The 21497-nt window shown below is 39.7% G+C and overlaps 1 protein-coding gene across 7 annotated transcripts in view; it reads left to right on the plus strand.

The window, feature by feature from the left end:
- Positions 1 to 21497, plus strand: part of DENND1A (DENN domain containing 1A) — a 489116-nt gene that overhangs the window by 250351 nt on the left and 217268 nt on the right. For all 7 annotated transcript variants that reach the window (XM_045790973.2, XM_045790978.2, XM_045790976.2 and 4 more), the window contains 2 exons: positions 471 to 581; positions 20216 to 20316. In XM_045790973.2, coding sequence (XP_045646929.2) covers positions 471 to 581; positions 20216 to 20316 — 212 coding nt within the window. The remainder of the gene's footprint in view (positions 1 to 470; positions 582 to 20215; positions 20317 to 21497) is intronic.

A 21497-nucleotide genomic window follows, 5' to 3' on the forward strand; every position in this document is an offset into this window, starting at 1 on the left:
ACATTTTGGTCGCTGGGTCCTTTCTCTTGCCTAGACTATGGTACGGCACATTGGGAAAGTACCAGGGTCCGGGGTCAGAAGATCTGAGCTTCAGTCCTGTCTTTATTGCTTATGAGACTTTTTGGCCTTGGCATCCCTCTCTGAGGCTTGGTTTCCTCATTTGTAAGATTGCAGACTTCCTGTCCTGCTCACCTTTTGGAACTGATAGGCCCAGCAGTGTGTTGCTGCCCGTGACGTCATGTAAACTGTAATCACCACACAGAAGTGCTTCATCTCTGAGGTCTTTTCCAACTTCGCATTTCGTGATTTTACACAAGAGCAGAATTCAGTCTCCCAGGTGGAAAGAATAGGACAGGGGAAGAGGAGAGCATGCTTTCTGGTTATCTTCTGTTTCTCATATTTTTTTAGATATCGCTTGTAATAAGAACAAATGAAATAAGCCACAAATCCCCCCTTCTTGTTTCTCCTAGAGAAATCTGACAGAATATTTTGTGGCCGTGGATGTAAACAACATGTTACATCTGTATGCCAGTATGCTGTATGAACGCCGGATTCTCATCGTCTGCAGCAAACTCAGCACTGTGAGTAGACAGTCTTGAGATGGGCTTTTTAATTATTTTATTTTAATTGAAAGATGTATCAGGAAGATGAAAGACAATTTTAGAAAAAGAAATCAGCCACAATCCCCTCAACATGTCATTTTCATTAATTATTCATGTTTCTTTACAGTGCCAGTGCACGTTTCATTGATTCTTATCGCTTCACAATCAATTATAAATAGTTTTCCATTTGGTCTTGTTATGAACACTTTGCATATTTTCACATACTCTTCCATCATTGTCATTTTTTACATGTCTGTATCATGACAGTACATTCCATTGTACTGATACGTCATTATTTACTAAACCTTTTCTTCTCTTGATGGCCATTTCGGTTGTTCGTAGTTTCATCCTTTGGTAGATAATACTGCAGTGAACATCTTTTGGCTGCTTTTGATGGATGTGGCTCGTAGTCTAACGAGTAGGACCATCAGGTCAAAGGACTTGCTGAGCACTGTGACTTAGGGACTGCCAGACTGCTTCCCAGACACACTGTGCTTGTTTATAGCGAATGCTGCCAGCCATATATGAGTTTCCATTTTTACTGCAGCCTTGCCAGAATTGTGTGTGTATTCAGGCATATGTGTTTTAATTTCGCTAATAAAATAGGCATAAAATGGTATGGCAGGTTTGCTTTATTTTTCTTTGGTTAGAGGTTACTGAATATTTTCCGTGGGTTTATTTCCCATTTATATTTTGTTAATGTCTTTTCCCATTTATCTTATGGGACTCTGGTTTTTTTGTTTGCTCTTTGATAAATTGGAATGAGGTCTTTTATATTGTAATAACTATTGCTATATGGATAATATAAATATTTTTCATATTCTTTTTATTTTAGTTTTTTTTAACTTGCCAGGTATACAAGTTTATATCTTTCCCTATATTCTATTATGAAAATTCTGAAACACAGAAAGTTGAAATCATTTTACAGTAAACACCCATATAACACGATCTAGATTTTGCCATGAATACTTGACTGCTTTTCCCACATGCTATCCATCAATCCATCGTATTTTTTGATGTATTTTAAAGTAAATCACAGACATCAGTATATTTCCCCCTAAATAATTGGTGTATGCATATTATTAACTGAAATTCAGTATCTGCTTATAGTATTATTTTTCTTTTGAGGTTAACCTTGCATACAGAAATTGACTGGGAGTGGAGTGCCTAACAGGTACCTCTCTGTTAGAGAAGGTAGAAAGACCTTCTTATAGTGAGAATTTCCCTAATGAAGGGTCTATGGATAAAATCAGTTGTGCGTTTACCCACGAATACAGGTGCCTAATAATGAAAACTTTGTGAGGCTGATAGTTTTTCTTTATGGTTTTCACCATAACTTCATTATTTTATTATTTCTTTGGTATTGTTTGCTTGTCAAGAACTCACAGTTTTTGATTGTGCCAGGCTCATACACATAATAGGTGATAAAAGCATGGCCCTTGCCCTCGAGCGGAAAACATCCCAGAGTAGACTTCTTGCTTTGTTTTGTCATTTTATTTTAAACTAGAAGTATAGTTCATAATCTCAGGGCTTGAACACCCAGAGAGTTTGAGAATGAGAAGATTGCCATCTAGATTTATTGCTGCATCTTTATGAGGCCAGTTAGAATAAAAGTACAGTTGAGGAGCACCTGGCTGGCTCAGTCAGAGGGGCATGTGACTTCTGCTCTCAGGATTTTGAGTTCGAGCCCCATATTCAGTGTAGAGATTACCTAAATAAATAAAACTTTAAAAAATAAAAGTCCAGTTGAAGGAGTCTAGTCTACAACCAGTTACTGTTGCATTGGAGTATTAAACTTCAGTAGAACAAAAAAAGGACATCATATTAGTGTAATTTAAATGCCCTATAATATAATCATGGTATTTTTGAGCTCTTAATATGTGCTGGGCATTGTGCTAAGCACTTGGCATCTATTAACTCATTTAACCTTCACTGTATCAGTGTGTAATAGGTTCTGTTATTACCTCCTTCTTATAGATACGGAGGAATGTACCTTCTGTGTAATTTTTTGTTTAGATATAGTGGATTAAACACACGAAGTTATTTCTGCTCTTTCCCCAAACTAAAATGAACTAAAGAATAAATCAACAAGCACAAAGAGCAGTTGCAGCAGAGATTTTTTTTTTTTTGCAGCAGAGATTTTTAAAAATAGTAAGAAAAATACTATTATCAATGTTATGCCAGTATTTAAAAACTTAGATGAAATGGACAGTAAAATATAACTTACCAAAATTGAATCAAAAGGAGAAAAATCAAATAGGTCATTTAATTTATAGAAATTAAATCAATACATAAAGTTTTTTCCCCAAAAGACTCAGCTCAGATGGTTTTACAGGTATGTTTTATCAAAGGATCTCAAGGAACAGATCATTTCAATCTTAGACAAACTTCTTCTTGAGAGTCTAGGAAGAAAAGGGAATACACTCCAGCTTTTCTTGTGATAATTGTATAATCTTGACATTCAACCACACAAGAAGGAGACATTACAAGAAAGTTTCTCAGCCAATCTTGCTCATAAGCATTGATGTAAAAGTTTTAAACAAAATAGTAGCAAACGTATTAAAAAATATGATTCATAACCACTAAGTTGGATTTATTCCAGAAATGTATGGTTGCTAATACTAGAAAAATCTATTAATATAACTTACCACATTAACATATTAAAAGGGAAAATTCATGAGACACCTGGATGACTTGGTCACTTGAATGTCTGATTCTTGGTTTCAGCTCAGGTGGTGATCTCAGGGTCCCGAGATTGAGCCTGGTTTTGGGCTCTGTGCTCAGTGGGGAGTCTGCTTGAGATTCTCTCTCTCCCTCTGTCCCTCCCCCTGCTTGCTCTTGCACGCTCTCTCTTTCTCTCTCTTCCTCTAAAATAAATAAATAGGGGTGCCTGGGTGGTGCAGTCGTTAAGCGTCTGCCTTCTGTTCAGGGCGTGATCCCAGCGTTCTGGGATCGAGCCCCACATTAGGCTCCTCCTCTGAGAGCCTGCTTCTTCCTCTCCCATTCCCCCTGCTTGTGTTCCCTCTCTCACTGGCTGTCTCTCTTTGTCAAATAAATAAATAAAATCTTTAAAAAATAAAATAAATAAATAAATAAATAAATCTTTAAAAATAAATAAATAAAAGGGAAAATTTATATGGTTACCAGTAGATGGAGAAAAAGCATGACTATGTTCATGAACAGGAAGACTCAATGTATTGAAGATGTTCTTTCACTCTAAAATGATCTATAGATTGCATGCAATTCCATTCAAAATCCCATTAGGATTTTACACAGTACTTGGCAAACTGATTCTAAAATTAATGCAGAAAAGTCCAAGGAAGAGCCAAGACATACTTGAAGAAAAAGAATGGGTTGTGGAAGCTTGCTTTACCAGAATCAAAACTTTTTATAGAGCTGTAGTAATTAAAATGCTAGTAATGGCACAGGAATACACAAATAGTCTTGATAGAACAGGACAGACATTGCAGAAACAGGCCGCGTGGGAGGCTCTTTATATACAACAGAGGTGGCATTGTAAAATCTGGGAGAATGGATGGATTTTTCAATAATTGATTATCTACATGGGGAAGAAAAGGGAGGCAATTTCTATCTTACACCATATGAAAACTGAATTCCAAATGGATCAAGGACGTAAATGTGAAAGCCAAAATTTTAAAACTTTGGGAAAACAAAATAGAATACTCTCTGTAATCTCAGAGTAGGGAAGGATTTAATCAAATAATCCGAAATATACATTGTATATAGGAAAAGATTAAAATTGCAAACATTTGTTCATTAAAAAATACCATTCAGAGAATGAAAAGACATGTCCCAAGCTGGAGTTGAGATATTTGTCATATGTAAAACCAACAGAGGATTAATATCTGAAATATATGAAGAACTACTGCAGTTAAAAAGGAGAAGACAAATCTATCAATAGAAACATTGGCCAAAAGCACAAATAGGCATTTGACAGAAAACACAAATGGCTAATAAATATGTGGAAAGATGCTCAACTACATTAATAATCCTAGACAAACAAATTAAAACTACAATGATTAAAACTCTAGGTTTGCAAAAATTTGATATCTAATAAATTCAAGTGTTATATTGAATTGTACTGGAGAATTCATGTACTACGCTGAAAAGTATGTGGTACAAAACTATTTGTACACACTCAAACCTCAGCAATCCCATCCCTGGATAGAATTGTGTGTGCACGCCTGCTTGTGTGCACACATACACATACCTACACACAGTCATTGGTCATTTGTAGTGGGATATATGTACAAGCATGTTCATAACAACATTGGTTTTTTTGCTTTTGTTTTTTAAACCTGGACAGAGCCTGCATGTCTACCAACAGAGAACCCCTAAATTATGGTATAGTCATCCAATGGAATACTATATCAGTAAAAAAGAACTAACCCACCAACATGATTAGGGCTCTAGTGAAAGAAGCTATAGAAGACTGTACAGTATGATTTCATTCACATAACATTCAAGTAAGAAAAATTAAATGGAATATTATTTAGGGATACATAGAAACTGCAAGGGGGATGAAAAGAAATGATTAACATTGGGGCACCTGGGTGGCTCAGTCGTTAAGCCTTTGCCTTCGGCTCAGGGCGTGATCCCAGCGTTCTGGGATCAAGCCCCACATTGGGCTACTCCACTAGGAGCCTGCTTCTTCCTCTCCCACTCCCCCTGCTTGTGTTCCCTCTCTTGCTGGCTGTCTCTCTCTCTGTCAAATAAATAAATAAATCTTTAAAAAAAAATGATTAACATAAAATTCAGGTAGTAGGTTCCTCAAAGGGAGTGAAAACAGTATAGTTGGGAAGAGGCATATAGGGGACATCAAAAATACTGTTTTCTGTCTTGAGGTTGGTAGGGAATCAGCAAACTACTCTGTAAAGGGTCCAGTAGTAAATATGGCTTCATAAGCCATATAGTCTTGTAATTACTGGACTGCAACTTGTAGTTTACGATCCATAAACTAGTGGGTGTGGCTGTGTTCCAACAAAACTCTATTTACAAAAATAGGCAGGCCAGACTTGGCCTTCGGGCTGTAGTTTGCCAACCATGAAGTTAGGGTGCTGGGCTTGGGATTCTTGAGGTTTTTTTCTTTTAAAGGTTGATTATATAATATACATACTTTCATGTGTATATATATTTCAAAATTTTTAAAAAGTTAAAAAAGAAGATACCAAGCCCCTTCATGGTGATATTTTACAACACAGGGATAGAGACAAAGCAGTTCTTGTACAAAGGTTAAGAATTGAAATTGCACGAGATTTGGCAATGGCAGTTCTTGAAACCAGAAGACGGTGAAACAACATCTTGAACTTCTAGGGGAAAATGATATTTTTCACCTGAAATTCCGTACATATCTAGTGGAAGCCCTTACCATACCTGTCAGCCTCCTGAGGTCTCTATTCTTCTACTCGGCTTCTCTATTGTGGATACACTGTCCGTCCTCTCGAGGGCCAACCACTCTGCTTATCCACCTGACTTCTTTCAACCAGTACTTGTCATGGCACTATCTTAGGTACTGGGGATACAACAGTGAACAAAATAGGCAAAAATCCCTGTTCTCCCAAAGCTTACATTCTAATTCTAGTAGGTAGACCTTCAGTAAACTAGATAAGTTAAATACATAGCACAGTAGCTAATGATGAGTACTAAGGAGTGTTAATAGAAGAAAGAAGCGGGGGCGCCTGGGTAGCGCAGTCGTTAAGCGTCTGCCTTTGGCTCAGGGTGTCATCCCGGCGTTCTGGGATCGAGCCCCACATCGGGCTCCTCTGCTGGGAGCCTGCTTCTTCCTCTCCCACTCCCCCTGCTGTGTTCCCTTTCTCAAAAAAAAAAAAAAAATAGAAGAAAGAAGGAGGCTGGGGAGGGCGAGGTGGCAGGCATTGCGGTTTTAGATAGATGGTCAAGGAATGCCTTACTGAGAAGGTGACACTTAAGTTTCCTTCTTGCTACCATCAGGGAGTTCCTCCAGCACTGAGCTCCTCTCTGCTTCATCAGTGTTTTCTTCTCTACTGGCCCTTCTTAAGAGTTTGCTTACATGGTATAGTATCTCCCAGACTTAAAAACAAAACTTCCCCTTTATCCCATTTTTATTCTCCCTTTTAGAACAAAATGTCTTGAGAGTTATTTCTATTTACTGTCTAATTCCTCTCCCCAGTCTTCTGTCCAGATTTAGCCCCGTCCTCTCCACTGAAACAGCTTTTGTTCAAGTCACCGATGACCTCATATCAAGTAAAATTAAAATGAGTTAGTACTTACAAAACTCTTAGAACAGAGTCTGGCATAGTGTGTGTGTGTGTGTGTGTGTGTGTGTGTGTGTGTGTGTGTGTGTGTGGTAAGTTACTCACATCTATAATGGGAAGTCAAATATTTTTTACTATTTAAAATCAAGAAATTGTTATTTAGAAATAAGGAGATAAGTACTGTGTTGAATGTGATTACTATGAATTAAGGTTAAGGACTGCTGCTTTTCAGTATAAGCCTTTTGTACTTTTGTCTTATTTTTAAGGCTATACACATGTATCACTTTGACTTTTTTTAACAAACAGTTGATTTTTAACTGTGTTCTAAAATTTACTGATTGTTGGTAGAACCTTTATGGGGGAGGGGATCACCTTATATCTCACATGTGATCAGCATCCCGATGTGTAATTTCTCTGGGGATTAAGTAGCTGAGCAGACATCAGTTTTATCCAAGCCTCTGGACCTCTCCAATTTCAGAATTGAAAGTTTTCTAATTGTTGCCTTTTATTTCCTCAATAGTGGCTTTTTATTATCTTTTCAATGAGCGGGGGGAACGCAAAGGTTATTTTAATAGTCTGAGCTTTCTGATGAACCTCTCTTAACGAACCCAGATGTGGCCTGTCATACTTTGGCAAACCCCATTTTTCTCAATTTTCTTTGATAAGATGTAAGCTTGACGCTCCTCAGGACCATCAGGCATCTGCAAGATAAAAGCTGTCAAACACTCCAGAGTGCCATTTTCTATAAAGATGGCTATGTCAATAGAGACAAGCCCAGCAACATTTAGTTCAGAGTCAGGTAATATTCATTTCAGGCTTTCTTGGTCAATAATATGATACTCTGTGTAAGAAAAATGTGAGTTTTTGTTCTCTTTGCTCAGTTAATGTATATTGATTGTTTTTCCTTTGTAAATGATAAATAGGGAAGGCTTAACTAAATCTTGTTCTCTAATGTAAATACTTCACTGTGATCTCTTCTAGCACAAAAGCCGCATTTTTCTTCCAGATTTTTATATCTGAGTTTAACTCGTGTTGCTTTTTGGTAACTCTTATGGATAGCAGGGGGGTCTAAAAATAAGACCTTTATGGAGATGATATCATATAATTCTAACAGCAGCCCTAGAAGAGCAGTATTATTCCCATTTTGCAGAATGGCTCATCCACTTGGAGAGATGGAGTAAGCTGACCAAGGTCATGTCCTAGGTGGGAGAGACAGACACACGGATGGGTCATTGTGATGCAATGTGGGTTCAGGAAGAAATAACTGGGAGAATTACACATACAGATGAAGCATCGCCCCTTCAAAGTGCTTGCCTTGAGGATCAGGTTCTGTGTATTGGGTGTCACCTCCAACTCTTGTCAGAACCCTTGCGTGGGAACTGACAGAGGCAGGAGCCAGAGGCACATTGTTAAGAATATCCATCCCACTGAGGGAATTTGAGAAGTCTCCTAGAGAGCCAAAAAGAGTGTCTGAGCTAAGTCTGGAGGATAAGGTGGCTGATGGAGCTGAGTGATACTGGTGTGGGTAAAAACAATCAGTCCTGATTGTATAGTAATTAGAGGAGCTTCTTGTGTAGCTTGTAAATAGTTCCAAGACTTGCCAAAGAGGCATGTTGACTGCATCTGTGGACAAAGTATGTGGAACACCCTTGTTTCGATTCATAGCCTGTATTTTATGCAGGATGTCCCGAGTTCTCCCTCACACCCTGTTAAAATTCTTTTAAGTTAACCTTTTTGAACTACCTACTCTGTGCCCGACATTGTGCTAATCATGTGTGTAGGTGTTCATTAGTGCTTGCGGCAACCCTGGGAGCTACTAGTTGGTTTTATTCTCCTTTTGTAGAGGAGACTATTTGGCCCTGGGAGAGTTGAAGTGCCTTGTCTAAGATGGGATTTAAACCCATTGCCTTTGAATGCACATTCAAAGCTTTTTTATTTTGGATTTTGTGAGCACGTACTCTGTGCCTGGCACTACTCGGCACAGGGAAACAGAAGGCTGATATGTGAATTTCTCACTGACACACTCACCCTATTAGGCAAAGCCCCGTTTCCATGAACACTGCTCAGATTCAGCGCACTCTGTCTGCGGGTGGTTAGGTTCGCTCCTCCACCAGCCTCACCCCTGCCATTCCCCTGCCATGAGCACAGCCTTAGTGGGTCCCTGGGGCTTATCTTCCCCAACTCATTGTGGCTTCAGGGCTCATGTACTGCAGTTCCTTCCAGCCCTTGGAACATCTTGGCCCTAATCGCTCCTTCTCTAATTTAGGGGTAGCGTAAGAAGCTTTGTAAACTGAGAATATTCAGTAAATGATGACAAAGGCATATTTACTTTCCAGAGGAATGTATATTTGTTTTATTCAGCAGATGCTTTTTAAAAAAAAACATGTTCTGAGGAAGGAAGCACAGTTTAGTGGCAAGACCACTACCTAATTAATTGAGCTTCCAAACCTAATTATTGATGTAGTACCCATAACTATGACAAGAACTGTGACTTTTCTGATAGTACCTCATTTAGGGAAGAAAAAAACCCAACTAATACCTTCTCCCTGTCAGTTTCTTCCTAGGTATTAGTCCCAGAGAACATGGGTGATACTTAGTGTAGGTGTGAAGGAGGGGGATGGGTACCCTCCCAACCTTGCCCCAGTCCTGTCCCACCCACTCCCACTAAGAGCCTCCATTATCTCAGCACCACCTGGTCTTGTCACCTAAGACGGGCCAGGTTGTGCACTATGTGGGTTTTCAGATTTGGCTTCATTTTCACTTTTTTCCTGATGAACTCCACCTGTTCATGCCTATGCCAGCCTGTGTCATGGGATGTGCACCCGAAAGACGTGTGTCAAGCTTTCCTAGCTCTTCTGGACTAGAAATAACTAATCCCGTGTGCTTATCTGCTACTCTTAAAGCAGAGATGAGAGTGGCAGTTTAAGAAGGTTGGAAATACTGGACCAGAGCCAGGGCCTCTTTGCCTGCACACTCCACTCTGCATGTTCCAGCCGTAGGAACAAACTGCATTATTTTGTTTCAAACTGTGCTCAAGGGAAGCCAAGACCTTGTAACTGGAAACTTACCAAACAGAGAATTCTAAGACTAAATTTAGTGTTCTATTTAAAAAATAAAATAAATCGAACATTTTGTTTGTTCATCTTTTATATGTTAAAAAAGAGAGATTAACCTAGTTCACACTAACAACCTAAGAAGAGTATTCAAAGAAGTGAGAAGAAAACTAATCCTCTTGGTGAAGAGGGAAATCCTCAACGAAATGTAATGAAGGGGCGTGAAATACAGACTCTGCAGCCAAACTTTCAAATAGTGCAGCCTCTCTAATCTTCATCACATAAAATTTTATTGTGGCTCAGAGAATATTAAAAACTTATAAAGAAATGAAAGGAACTTCCATTGGGAGGAAGTAGGAGAAAAGGTAGGTTTTATTTATGTGGTTTTTCTCTGGTTTTGAAATGTAAATACAATTAACTGACTTTTGAACAATGTTCTTCATTTAATTACATGTGAGTTTGTTTTCTCTTGTTCATGTTGAACTGTATGTAGAATGAAGAACCTCAAGATGTTATAGAGACTCTGTAATATAGAGAGGATCAACAGGTTAATTTGCGATACTTTAAAAATGGCTGTGATTTCAACCAGTCAAGGTATCCCTAACTAGTTCCTGCTCTTCCTCTCCTGTTTCTTCTCCCATTGCTTCAGTAAGCATTAAGCACCTGCTTGGGACTAGACATAGGATTCAGATTGCTAGTGATCCCCAAATGCCAATAACCCCAAATGGGTTATTTGTCTCAGAATGACCCAGAGAACATGTTAAAAATCCCGGTTGGGGGGGCACCACCTCTGGACATTCTGGTTCAAAAGGTCTAGCATGAAACCACAAAAAGTCTATTTTTTTTTAAGGTTCCTTAAATGATTGATACACAGCCAGATTCAGAAACAGTAAATAGACCATTCTCTAAGACAAAAACAATATTTATTCTTTGATTACTGTTATTTTGCATCATTAGACTAATTTTCATTTTGAGACTACATAATGGAGCCTGATTAAGTTTGTTTAGAAGACGTGAGTACAGACTAGCACTAAAAAATTCTTTGTTTCCATGTTTCTCTTTAGGAGAGCTTTGATTTTGGCACTGGCTAGTCTAGGATCGGACAGAGCTAAGTATAATCTATGTAAGCTGTCAATAGTGTTGGTTGCCGATGCAGTCCACCATTGTAATTTGGGGTGCATGTGTATAAAGAGATAGAGGTGAGAGTTCTTTTAGCCAGTGCATTGAGAACATGGCCAAGAATCTTATTTATTATTTTAGTGGTGTGGTCAATTTGTGAAATAGTATATTCTTTAGGTTATAGAACTGATTATAGCTTATTTTTTATATGACTCTTATGAATCAGATCTCTACCAAAAAGCACTAATGGGTAATATTCAAGTCACCGATATCTTAATATGCTTGAGAAACCCTAAATGGCACCCATGTTGGCAGATGTCATGCGGACTTTATTAAAGAAACTTGAGCACCTACTAGGTGCTAAGTCAGCAAGAATAAGAACTCATGATTTCCTGTGGTTTCTGTAGGCTGAAAGTGTGGTCACTTTGGCGAGCCATAGTGTGATGTGAGATTAGACTGTGCTCTTAGGTTGGTACAGATCTTATGAAAACTCACATTTTTGTCTCTTTTGCTATCTTGATAGCTATGTAGTCTGCCAGCTAGATGATTCAGCCAGCCATGCTGGTGATCTTTTCCCAAGAAAAAGGACGACAAGGCTGCATAAGGAGTACCAGACTTCAAGTCAGGATGCTTTTGTTTAATTCCTACCTGTGTACTTAATCCTCCCTAACCGTATGGCTCTAGGCAACTTACTTGATTTTTCTGAATCTTTTTGTCCTTCTGTGTAAAAATGGGGATAGTATTAATACCCACTTTAGGGGTGTTGAAAGAATTAAATGGTTGTAGATGTGAAAGGACGTGGCGCAGTGCTGGCCACATACTGCTCAGTCAGCAGAGGTTAGTTGACTCTAAAGGGCAGTCAACCCTGATTTGACCTTCAGAAGCAAAGAGGGCTGTAGAGATCCTGGAAGTGTTGTGAAGTTTTAATTAGTATAACTGGTGATAGTAGATGGTGAATGAATCCAAGCAACAAAGAATAGTCATGGCAACTCATATGAGGTTTACCACATCCACCCACTTCTCATTAGTCACTTAGTCATTGACTAAATTGTCATTTCTTGTTCAAATCTCCACAGTCATGACTGCATAGAGGTTGAGTGGCCTAAGAGGTTGCTGTGTGTACTTGACCCAGGGTTACCACCTGACCACGCTCCCAGAGAGGAAGACTAGCAGCTTCCTGTCTTCATCCTTCCAGACTCTGATCTGATGTCTGTCTTGCTCGCTCTAGGAAGCAGGCCTGATTCTTGCCCCAGGCAGAATTAATGATTCCTTCTTTATGTGCTAACACACTTGAACCTCTTTTATGCCACCTCTTGTATAATGCCTTTGTGTTGAAGTTGATTGTTTGCATTTTGATCTTTCTCTCGCTATTTTAAATTGCTTGAGGGCATGGCTTGTACACGTAGTGGATTCTCAGTAATAGTCGGATTAATACAGATCCTAGCACAGAGGCAGTTTCCTGTGAGCTAAGAGCACAGACTCCAGAGCTAGACTCCCTACGTTCATCTCCTAGCTCTGCCACTAGCTCTGTGACCTTGCACAAGGTCCTTAAATATGTAGTCACCTTGGTTTCCTCATCTGTGGAGTGGGGACAGTAGTGTCACCTACCTTACAGGGCTGTTAAAAAGATGAGATTAGTAAACACATAGAAGCACTTGGAATGGTGCTTGCAGTAGTAAATGCAGAGGAAGTGAAGTGGTCATGGTGGTAGCTATATTACAGCTTCAATCTTCCTGAGTTTACTAGTATTTTCTAAGGTCGGATTTGCCTGAAAAAATGCTATAGGGAAGATATTTTCCCCCCATGCCTTCAAATCTAGTGACTCCTACTGCCTGAGGTTTCCTGCTTCTTCATGTATGGATACCTGATAGGTAGGTACTCATGATTCCATGTTCGGTTACACTACTTTTTTTTTTAAGATTTTTTTTTTTAGAGAGAATGTGCACGTGGGGTTGGGGGGCGAGGCAGAAGAGAGAGAGAATCTTAAGCAGACTCCATGCTGAGCGAAGAGCCCAGCACGGGGCTCAATTTCATGACCTCATGACCTGAGCTAATGCTGAGAGTCGGGTACTTAACCGACTGCGCCACCCAGGTGCCCCTGTGTTTTCTTTCTTTTTAAAAAATGTGATTCTTTATTAAAGCAGCAGTGTAAATTAGGTAAACATAAATTATGATCTTAGAAATATTTTCCGAGAACCATTAATATTCACTTATACGAAACTTGAGGTGGCTGATAGATTCCTTTTGACTGCCAACTTGGATCCATTGACAATGGTTATGTGTTTGGAGGAATCTTCAGGCCATGTCCTAACTCCACAGTTAGTAATGTCTGTCACAGGCACAGAATGGAGGAGGGACAGCACCTTGCTGTCCCTGTATTAAAATGAATTATCAATCTCAATGTAACTTTGCCTTTTTCTCTTTCATCTTAAAGAAACGGCTTCACTCCCCTCACTCTTGGTGCTATGGGCTTGTTTACATTATAGTGGGCCATACCATTGTTTCTGCCTCTGCTTTGGAAGCTAAAGCTTTTCTCTGGCAATTCTAGTTGCTTTCGTATTTTGCAGGGTCCGATCTTGGCACAAAAGCTTATTGCCCTGGCTAATAACTTATTCTAATTACTTTACCTAGTAGATCCCTTTTTAAAAAAGGAAAGAGAGAAGTGATTAAGCAGGCGACTGGATGACTGGATGATCTCGCTCTTAGAGGAAGGCCCTCCCCTCGACTCTGTGTTGGTGTGTTGGATTTTTTTTTCCCCCTTCTCTTTCCCCAGAAGATAGTGGAGAAGCAAGAGGTAGGATGTATTCCATCCAACTAAGTGAAACTACTGGAAAAAAGATTGCCCCCACCCCCTGCAAAAAAAAAAAAAAAAATTAAGGAAGCATTACATTTTGGCTTCTAAGAAAAGCAGGACATTCTTTGCTCTTTTCCTTCTTTCCACGCACGTGTCTGGCATCTGTCTAGACCAGCTGAAGGTCTTTGATTTCTAAGGCTTTATAAATTGTCTTTCTGTTAAAGCATCTTTGATAGTTTCTTAAAAGCCAACTCTTCCCTCACTAAATATAGTAAACACAATTTGATCATAGCTGAACCGTTTATAATGAAAGGTTTTCCTCATACCCTTGGAAGGGTTGAGTAGATTAACTTTCATAGTCCCTACAAAAAAACTTTTTGTTGATATCATAATGGGTTTTCTATTTGAGAATAAATAAAAATCAAAAACAAAATCAGCAACACTGTTTGAATCATGGTACCGTTTATTTCTTGATGACTACAAAGATGGCTTATAATTAAATAAAGGAATCTGGTTCTCAAACTGAGGGAGCTAACAATTTCTACGAGACACATAACGTTTTCTGCAACTGTTTTACTTAAGATGATTCGTAGTTGAAATGAGTAGACTTAAAAATGACCTATCTTTAAAGCTAGCTTTCTGGTATTCTTTCTGTACTCTTTGTTTTTATCAATTTCCTGGTGTTTGGCTTCAGAGGGAAATCGAAATTCTGCCTCCAACTAACCCTGTGATGAAGCAGGTGTCAGTTTGATCTTTTCAGCTTCCTGAGTTCTAGGATGTGAAGAATGACTGTGACCATCTGATTTTTTCCTCTGTCTGCCTTTAGAACTTGGAATCTCAATACCTTTTAGAAATGTGCAGCTTCTAATTGTGATCTCTTTTTTTTTTTTATTTTTTGATGTAAAGTTCGATGATTCATTGGTTGCATATAACACCCAGTGCACCATGCAATACGTGCCCTCCTTACTACCCATTGTGATCTCTTAAGCAGTTACAATTTGTTAAATGTCTGGTAATCTTGCCTACCATTCCTCATGGTGTTAAGCTGGAGGCATCCTTACATTCCCCAACAACTGCCCAGCACCTGCTCTGTGTCAAGCATAGTGAGATAGGGAGGGGAAATCAAATGGTCTCCGTCCTTGAGGAGCTCACATCTTTAGTTTCATGCCCCCTGGTCTTCTAAGATCATCTGAGATACCCAGAGTGTCGGGGGCCAAGCACAGGGGAAGGCTGTGCCCTCCACAGCCACGTTTTAGGGCTGCAGTGGCTGAAAGGTGGTAGTTCCAAGATAGCACAGGAATTCTAGGTGGGCCCCTGTTTTACTTATACTTCGTATAGCTGAAGAAGGTGAGCTGGGGCAGAGGAGGCACATTCTTCAGGTCAAAGGATGGTAATTCCTCTAGATTGGAAATTGTCAAAGCTGGAAGAGGGCACAGAGATGATGGAGTCCAACTTCTCGTTTTCCCTATAGGTGAAATTGAGACCCAGGAGTGGAAGCGGCTTGCTCAGATCAAAAAGAGAGTTAATGGCAGCTCCATGCAAGTATATGAAAGGAAACATGACAGAAAACCAGACTTTGAAATAGGTGTGCCAGATTGGGGTGTAAGCCTATCCGTTTGACCAACAATCATTATGCCATTGTCTAGAATTTCCAGTGGATAAAAGACAATACAACACTCTAGTTAAGTGTAACTAATCCTAGGAAATTATCAGATCTGTGTCTGTTTTAAAAATGATTATTTTCTGTTAATTGGTATTTTACCCCAGATATTTGGTCATCTAACAGCAAGGCAAACGTATTTCTACATAATTTGGCCATGCCGATAGGAGTGGTGTCTCACCTAGTTCAGGCTCCTCAGCACGGTGTGTAGGCACAGGGTAGGCAATCAAAAATCTTTTTAGTTAATTTATGCATTGTGGAAACACAGTGGCCGTTACAGTCTGACAGACCTGGATGTGAGTCCCGGTTCTGTCACTTACGAGCTGTGTGGCTTTGGGCAAGTTATTTCACCTCTGAAGCTGTTTCTGCATCTGTGAAATATGGTGATGAGCGTATATGTATGTAAACATGCACGCTTCTAAAACAATACTCTTCGGTATCCTAAACCCCTAACCTGGTGGCTGGCACATATACTGTGGGGATTCCTTGGCTGTTTGTTTGTTTGTTTGTTTGTTTGTTTGTTTGTTTTTAAGGGGAGAGTCTTACTTTTGTTTCATGTTAAACTGCACAGCTACCATTAGGAATCAGCCAAGGAACTAAAATCTAAGACTGTGGCTACCTGGGCATTATATCTGAGAAATACCTTAAACTAAGGGGGAAAAAATTATATATATACATATATATCTCCAATAGATATATATATCCACACACACCCACACATATACATAATGTCTTCCTGATTTTTCCAGCTCTATCATTGATCACTCTCCCTGTCCTATCCCTGTTGCCTTCTTTCTTTCTCTCCCTTTGCCTCAAAGGAAACTAATGGAGCCATACAGAAAGCTCCAAGATAGAACTGACCTTGTGCACCTTTAATTGAGGACAGAATTTGCTAAAAGTGCGTCTAGAAACCCACCAGTGGTTTACTTTACAATCTGTGTCCTGGCTAGACTGGCTGTTGGCTGTATAATTTGTCTAGTTTTGTCTGGAGTCTTAGACTATTCAGCTGCTTCAGGGCAAAATCTTTTGGGGTGTCATTAAATGGGATTGATAATTGGCTTCTGATGAATATTCATTGTGACTAATGACTTTGGGCAAATTTTACACATACTATCTTTCTATTCTCCCACTGAGTGAGATTTTGATAGGATCATTTTCTTCAACTTGGACTTCAATTTAATATTCACAATACCCCTTTTTGACTATAATCCAAATTGTGTACTTTCATTACCTTAAAATTTTGTGTTCTGTAAGGAATGAGCATAGGCCTTTAGCAGCCTTATTTTTGCAAATGGAGTTGGCCTTAGAGTTGTTTTTAAAATAAGTGGCTAATGGTAATTTATGGGATATAATATTATTTCTGATTAAGCACAGATAAATCATAACACTTTTCTTGTGGTTGACTCACCACTATTCCTAAGTAACAATGTACATTATTTTGCCACTTTGCATTTTGGAAAAGAGCCAAACACTCCTCTTTTTTTGTTTGTTTGTTTGTTTTCTTAACCAAATGGGTAAATACATTTTACTCCAATTACAGAGATTTGGCTTCTAGAAAACCCCCAATGAGGATGATGATCAAGGACCTTTAAAGTTCGATTTTTATGAGGGATAGGTAATTTTGAAATCTTGACATTTAGCTTCTAGGTCTTCTTGAGGGAAAGGAGACATGAAAAAGAACATTGTCTGAAGATAAGATCTCTGCCACTTTATTGCTTGAAATAGGATTTTGACTCAAACCAATTCAAGCTAAAAAGAGGGAAGTAATCAAGTTCTATCTCAACCAGGAATATTCTATTGAATGACTTTCCCAAAGAGAATTACAAATGAATTCATGTGATGAGAACGTCTTATATTTGTACAGCACCTTAGAGATTTTAAAGTGCTTTTACTTATTTATTTGATGTGTTGTAGAGTTGTAGAGTAAGCATATTATTAAAAGAATGAATGAATGAATGAATCCATTGACACGATTTCCCGAAAGTGGCATATTTGTGTGTCTAAGCTTGCCATTTCTGTTTTGGAATTTGAGTCATATACCCCACTCTGTGAGATTCAGGAAAATGTTGGTCCAATAGTTAAAAGCCAGGCCACTAACTGTCTTTATATTGTGAATATATTTTAAGTAGGAATTGTTTTCTATTTATGGAGGAAACATTGCCTTGACTTGCACTTACATAGACGCTGTGCCACTGAGAACATGGAAAGGAAGAGAGGCAGGGTCTTTCTGTACTTCCCACTGAGAGGACAAACGTGCAGACAGGTATAGTCCCATTAATAATGGGGGCTTATGGCCAGAAGAGCCATGCGAGGAAAGTAGTGCTTTCGCAGAGACCCAGAGGAGGAGGTGTTTGTGAGGGGCACAGTTCCGGGAAAGCAGTACATAGCTACTCCTAAGTCTGAAATGATTTATTCAAAGGAGAAACTTGGAGAAGGCAGTCGAGACTGTGGCTGGAGAAGCTGCTCTACAGGTAGACCGGAAGCTGGTGGAGACACGCCTGCCCCAGACGTGCCCCCAAAGCCTTCTGAGGAGGATGTGACATGACTGGACCTGCACTTTAGTCTGAGTCCTTTGGCAGCTGGTTAAAGGATGGGCAGGAGGAACTGGGGCCCAAAGCCAGGGTAACCCTCCAGCCTGACTTCAGGGTGCAGTTGGAGTGAAGTTTGTTCATTTTCTCCTCGTTCAACACCAGCAAAGATTTTTTCATGTCTTCTAACCCTGAAGAGATGAGTCATGTAAAATATGACAGCCTTCTTTATATGGACTCCTACTGAAATGGGTTGAGAAGGGATGGGTTAAACCTACAGGCCTTGGCAGAGTAGCTGGGAACAACTCTTGTGAGCTTGCTGGATCAGCTCCTGTTCATGACATGTACCTGATTTAAAGAACAGGGTCTGGAGGGAGCAGGAGGGGGAAGAAAGTAGCAGCGGTGGATTTAATACACAGCCCTCACAACTGGGAAACATCAGCAGAATATCCAATTTAAAGCTGTTCATGTTACACTAACCTCTGGGATTCTTTTAACTGGGCCTTGGCACGTCACTCTTTCGCCACGTAAATGTCCTTCTGTCAGCAAAGGCCAGTTAACAGCTTCCAAAAGAAGCAAAGTCCTCATGGGAACAGGCTTCCCAGAAACCAAAGAAACATTAAAGAAAAAAGGCAGAAAGAAACATGTGTTGTTGGCTTTTGTCACTTCATAGCCATATCTCCAAAGGTGTTGGGTTTTTTCCCTTCTTTCACTATATTGAATTTTGTAGCAATTTTATTCCATTATATCTCTGTCCCTAATTTTTTAATTATATCAAATCCTGATATGGTGTGTCTAGCTCTTAAGAAAAAGAAGGAATATGAAATAGCGGCAGGTCAAAAGAAGAGGGAGAGGAAGGATTAGTCAATAAACAGTGCTGGGGCAATTGATTAACTATGTGGAAAAAATAAATTCTCACCTCTGTCCTTAAACCTAAATTAATTCCAGATGGATTAAAGAGTTAAATGCTGGGGAAGAATTTGGGAGGACTTTCGTAGTACAACAGCAGTAGAAACCATCATGAAGGAAAAAATTTGTCTGTGAAATTATTTAAACCTTCTCCCCCACCCCCGCCAAATTCAAAGTAAATTATAGAAGGATAAATTATTTTCAGAAACATTATAAGGCATTAGTATCCTTTGTATATCCAGTGTTCACTTATAAATCACTTTTAAAAAATACTAATACTTATTAGTGACTAAGAATATGAACAGACCTTTTTTTTTTTTAAGATTTTATTTATGTATTCGACAGAGATAGAGACAGCCAGCGAGAGAGGGAACACAAGCAGGGGGAGTGGGAGAGGAAGAAGCAGGCTCATAGCGGAAGAGCCTGATGTGGGGCTCGATCCCATAACGCCAGGATCACGCCCTGAGCCGAAGGCAGACGCTTAACCACTGTGCCACCCAGGCACCCCATGAACAGACCTTTTACCTATGAAATATAACCAAGAAATATGACAAGACATTAAGCCTTAGATATGATCAGAGGAATAAAAATAAAATCCAGATAGATACACTTTCAAAGCTGCTAACTTGACTACCTTTCTTAGCACTGGTGAGGTATGGAGAGGACATTCTAATGCATGGCTTGCAGGAGTGTAAAGAGCCTCCATCCTTTATTTATTATATTAATACATTTATTATATTTAAACTATAGTTAGTGTCTCTGAATCTTACATCTAGGAACCATGTGAAAAAATTATTGACATGATCTGATTATATAACGTAATGGCAGGAAAGTGGTTATAGTGTGGGAAATTCATTGAGTGTCATTAAAAGATATGTTTTCTAGGAATATTTAAGGATGTGAGAAAATGCAAGCAAATAAACATAAACTTTAAAAGAAGGCAACTGAGCACTGTGTTTACAGGAACCCTAATTTTATTAGAATGGGGAGTAAAAGTGCTTTGTTTGTAATACCCCAAGTTATTTGCAGATGGTGAAAGACTTTTATTTTCTTTTGCCCCTTTTTCCATTTTCTAAAATTGTTACTGTCGTTATGCGTTAGCTTCATGATCAGGGTGGGGAGGAAGATATCTTATGAAAAGCAAGCTCTCACTACATTTGAATTCAAGTGGTTGAGTTAACTTACAATTTTAAGTATGTCGAGAAGTAGGCATTGAATTGCATCGCTCACCTCCAGCGACAGCGTCTCCTCACGCGGATTTCTTAGCTCTGAGGCTCTGATGTGCTTGTGTTGCAGCTGACTGCCTGCATCCACGGGTCCGCCGCCATGCTGTACCCCATGTTCTGGCAGCACGTGTACATCCCCGTCCTGCCTCCGCATCTCCTGGACTACTGCTGGTAAGGCCGCTGCTCACCCCGTCCCCTGCTTTTCCTCCTCCAGCACCTGACCGGGATGTTAGGGCTGTCACTTGTAATGCCGCTGGTGACTAAACTAAAACTACGAACTTCAAAACGATGTGAATTTTAGGCCAGGTGATAGCTTGGCCCTTTTGTTTCCAAACAGCTTTCAGCTGTGCCGTGGCGTTCTTCCGAGTTCAAGGCAGTGGGTCTTTCCCCATTTCTCATTTGGAGAGACCAAAGCACCAAGTAGTGGTGTGATATTTTTTTTTTCTTTTTCCCCCAAGATGGATTGGAGACTGGTGAGAGGAACAGTTGGGGTCCCCAGGGTCTTCAAGTTTCAGCCATACCCTGGCACGTTCTGTGGGACTCATTTGCAGCTGTGGTTTGGGTGCACAAGCCAGACTTCAAAACCCTCTGCAGTTTTTTGATGGGAGTTTGACTGTTCAGGGAAATGTGTTTTAGTGGAAGGAAGGGAGGCTTTAGAGTCAGTCAGCTCTACCATCTTGGGCAAGTCACTTGGCTTAAGACTTTGTTTCCTCATCTGTAAAATGAAGTTATTCCATATGTAATATATAAAGATAAATGATCCAGCAGATGAAGGGACACAATGTAGAAAAGCTGGCTAATGGTGGGGGCTCAGTAAACGTTTCCGCAGATATATTGTCACTGTCTGCCCTCGACAGATTACCGAGAAAGACTGTGTAACAGATTTGGATCTCTTTTCCTTCTGAATAATTTCTTTCTCCAGCATAATGTGATTAAAGACATTGTCTCCTGGGGCGCCTGGGTGGCACAGCGGTTAAGCGTCTGCCTTCAGCTCAGGGCGTGATCCCGGCGGTATGGATCGAGCCCCACATCAGGCTCCTCCACTATGAGCCTGCTTCTTCCTCTCCCACTCCCCCTGCTTGTGTTCCCTCTCTCGCTGGCTGTCTCTATCTCTGTCAAATAAATAAATAAAATCTTTTAAATAAATAAATAAAGACATTGTCTCCAGACAGCTCAAGTCAGCAGACGTTGATAAGGGAGCACTGTATGTATGTAGGAAAAGGTACTGCCTGCCAGAAATTAAGAGCTTCAGGAGAAAGTGACCCATTGAGGGGTCACAGCCCCATCACTTAAAAACAGATGATTTTAGGACATATACCATCAGGTCAGTCATAATTTTTGCTGGGTTCTTC

The sequence above is a fragment of the Ursus americanus genome, chromosome 18, assembly GCF_024610735.1.
Source record: "Ursus americanus isolate L20-20 chromosome 18, mUrsAme1.1.p, whole genome shotgun sequence".
NCBI classification, from domain to species: Eukaryota; Metazoa; Chordata; class Mammalia; order Carnivora; family Ursidae; genus Ursus; species Ursus americanus.